Source organism: Cucurbita pepo, unplaced genomic scaffold (genome assembly GCF_002806865.2).
Source record: "Cucurbita pepo subsp. pepo cultivar mu-cu-16 unplaced genomic scaffold, ASM280686v2 Cp4.1_scaffold003703, whole genome shotgun sequence".
Classification (NCBI taxonomy): Eukaryota; Viridiplantae; Streptophyta; class Magnoliopsida; order Cucurbitales; family Cucurbitaceae; genus Cucurbita; species Cucurbita pepo.
The window spans coordinates 1-1,001 of record NW_019649703.1 but is presented as its reverse complement, the minus strand read 5'-3'; the positions used below and the strand labels follow the sequence as shown (position 1 = coordinate 1,001).

Here is a 1,001-nt window from a genome sequence, read left to right as displayed (position 1 = left end):
CTGAAATGTTCCTACAAATGGCGTTTACAAGCCAAGAACAAATGGCTACAAACCTCATGGAATACCTCTAAGATGACCCCATGACACTCATCTGAGTTCATGGAGATATAATAGTTCAACAGGCTACGTAGATCCTTTGGCTCCTCAATTCGGTTAGCCAAAATCATTTCCATCATCGAAACTCTAAAGTCCTCTCTGGGGTCATCAGAGCATTTCTCCCTCGCCACCATTACAACAAATTTGGTGTCTTCACATCTCTGTTTCCTTCGTTCTTTACTCTGTTTCATCTCTCGATTTTCCCTTATCATTTGGTCGAGTCTCTCCTGAACCATGGCGTGGGCTATGCTGGAGACCGACGGGAATCTCTCAGACCTGAAGCTTTCTACTTCTTCAGAAGACGAAAAACTCAACCTGCAATCACAACTGCATCCACAGCACAAAGCCCTGAAGGCTCTCTGTTCTTGCTGATGCCGTTGGGTTGAGGCCACTGCTTTCATTCTGGGTGCTTTGAAGGGAATTTGGAGGCCAAAATAATCATTTATGCACAATTGGCAAAGTGGGTCTTGTTTTTTGGATTTAGAATGGTTCAAGTTGCGGTTATTGAAGAGAAGGGGATAGAAGAGGGAGGGAACAAGAATTGGGGGAAGCAATGATGATGCTTGAGTAGACCTCTAATAATTTGCTTTAGAGGGAATCATGAAACAAGTAAGCTTTTTTCTTTTCTTTGCAAACTGTTCAGTGCATCAATGGCGTCTGGGTGATGTCGATTTTGCCAAGTCTCTTAGTGTCCATTTAAGAATTGATATTGAGATATCCACATTTGTGGCATGGGAGGGATCTTTTGATTATTATAAAAGAGGGGAGATTTCTAAGCTTTTTAAAAGAAGGTTATGGGTTGGCTGGCTTCACATGCCTTCTAACTACCAAGCTTCTAGTAGAGCACTTGATGAATTGTATGAAAAGAACTCTGAGAATGAAGTACAAAAGTGAGGGCGAGTCCC

At 42.4% G+C, this 1,001-nt stretch overlaps 1 protein-coding gene across 1 annotated transcript; it reads right to left on the bottom strand.

Annotated features, from left to right (window-relative positions):
• Positions 1–53: 53 nt before the first annotated feature.
• On the bottom strand, positions 54–497 carry LOC111786971 (probable transcription repressor OFP9; the record flags this gene model as incomplete). Its single annotated transcript, XM_023667151.1, has 1 exon — positions 54–497. A coding segment is annotated over exon 1 (444 nt), but the record flags the coding sequence as incomplete, so codon positions are not given.
• Positions 498–1,001: the final 504 nt, after the last annotated feature.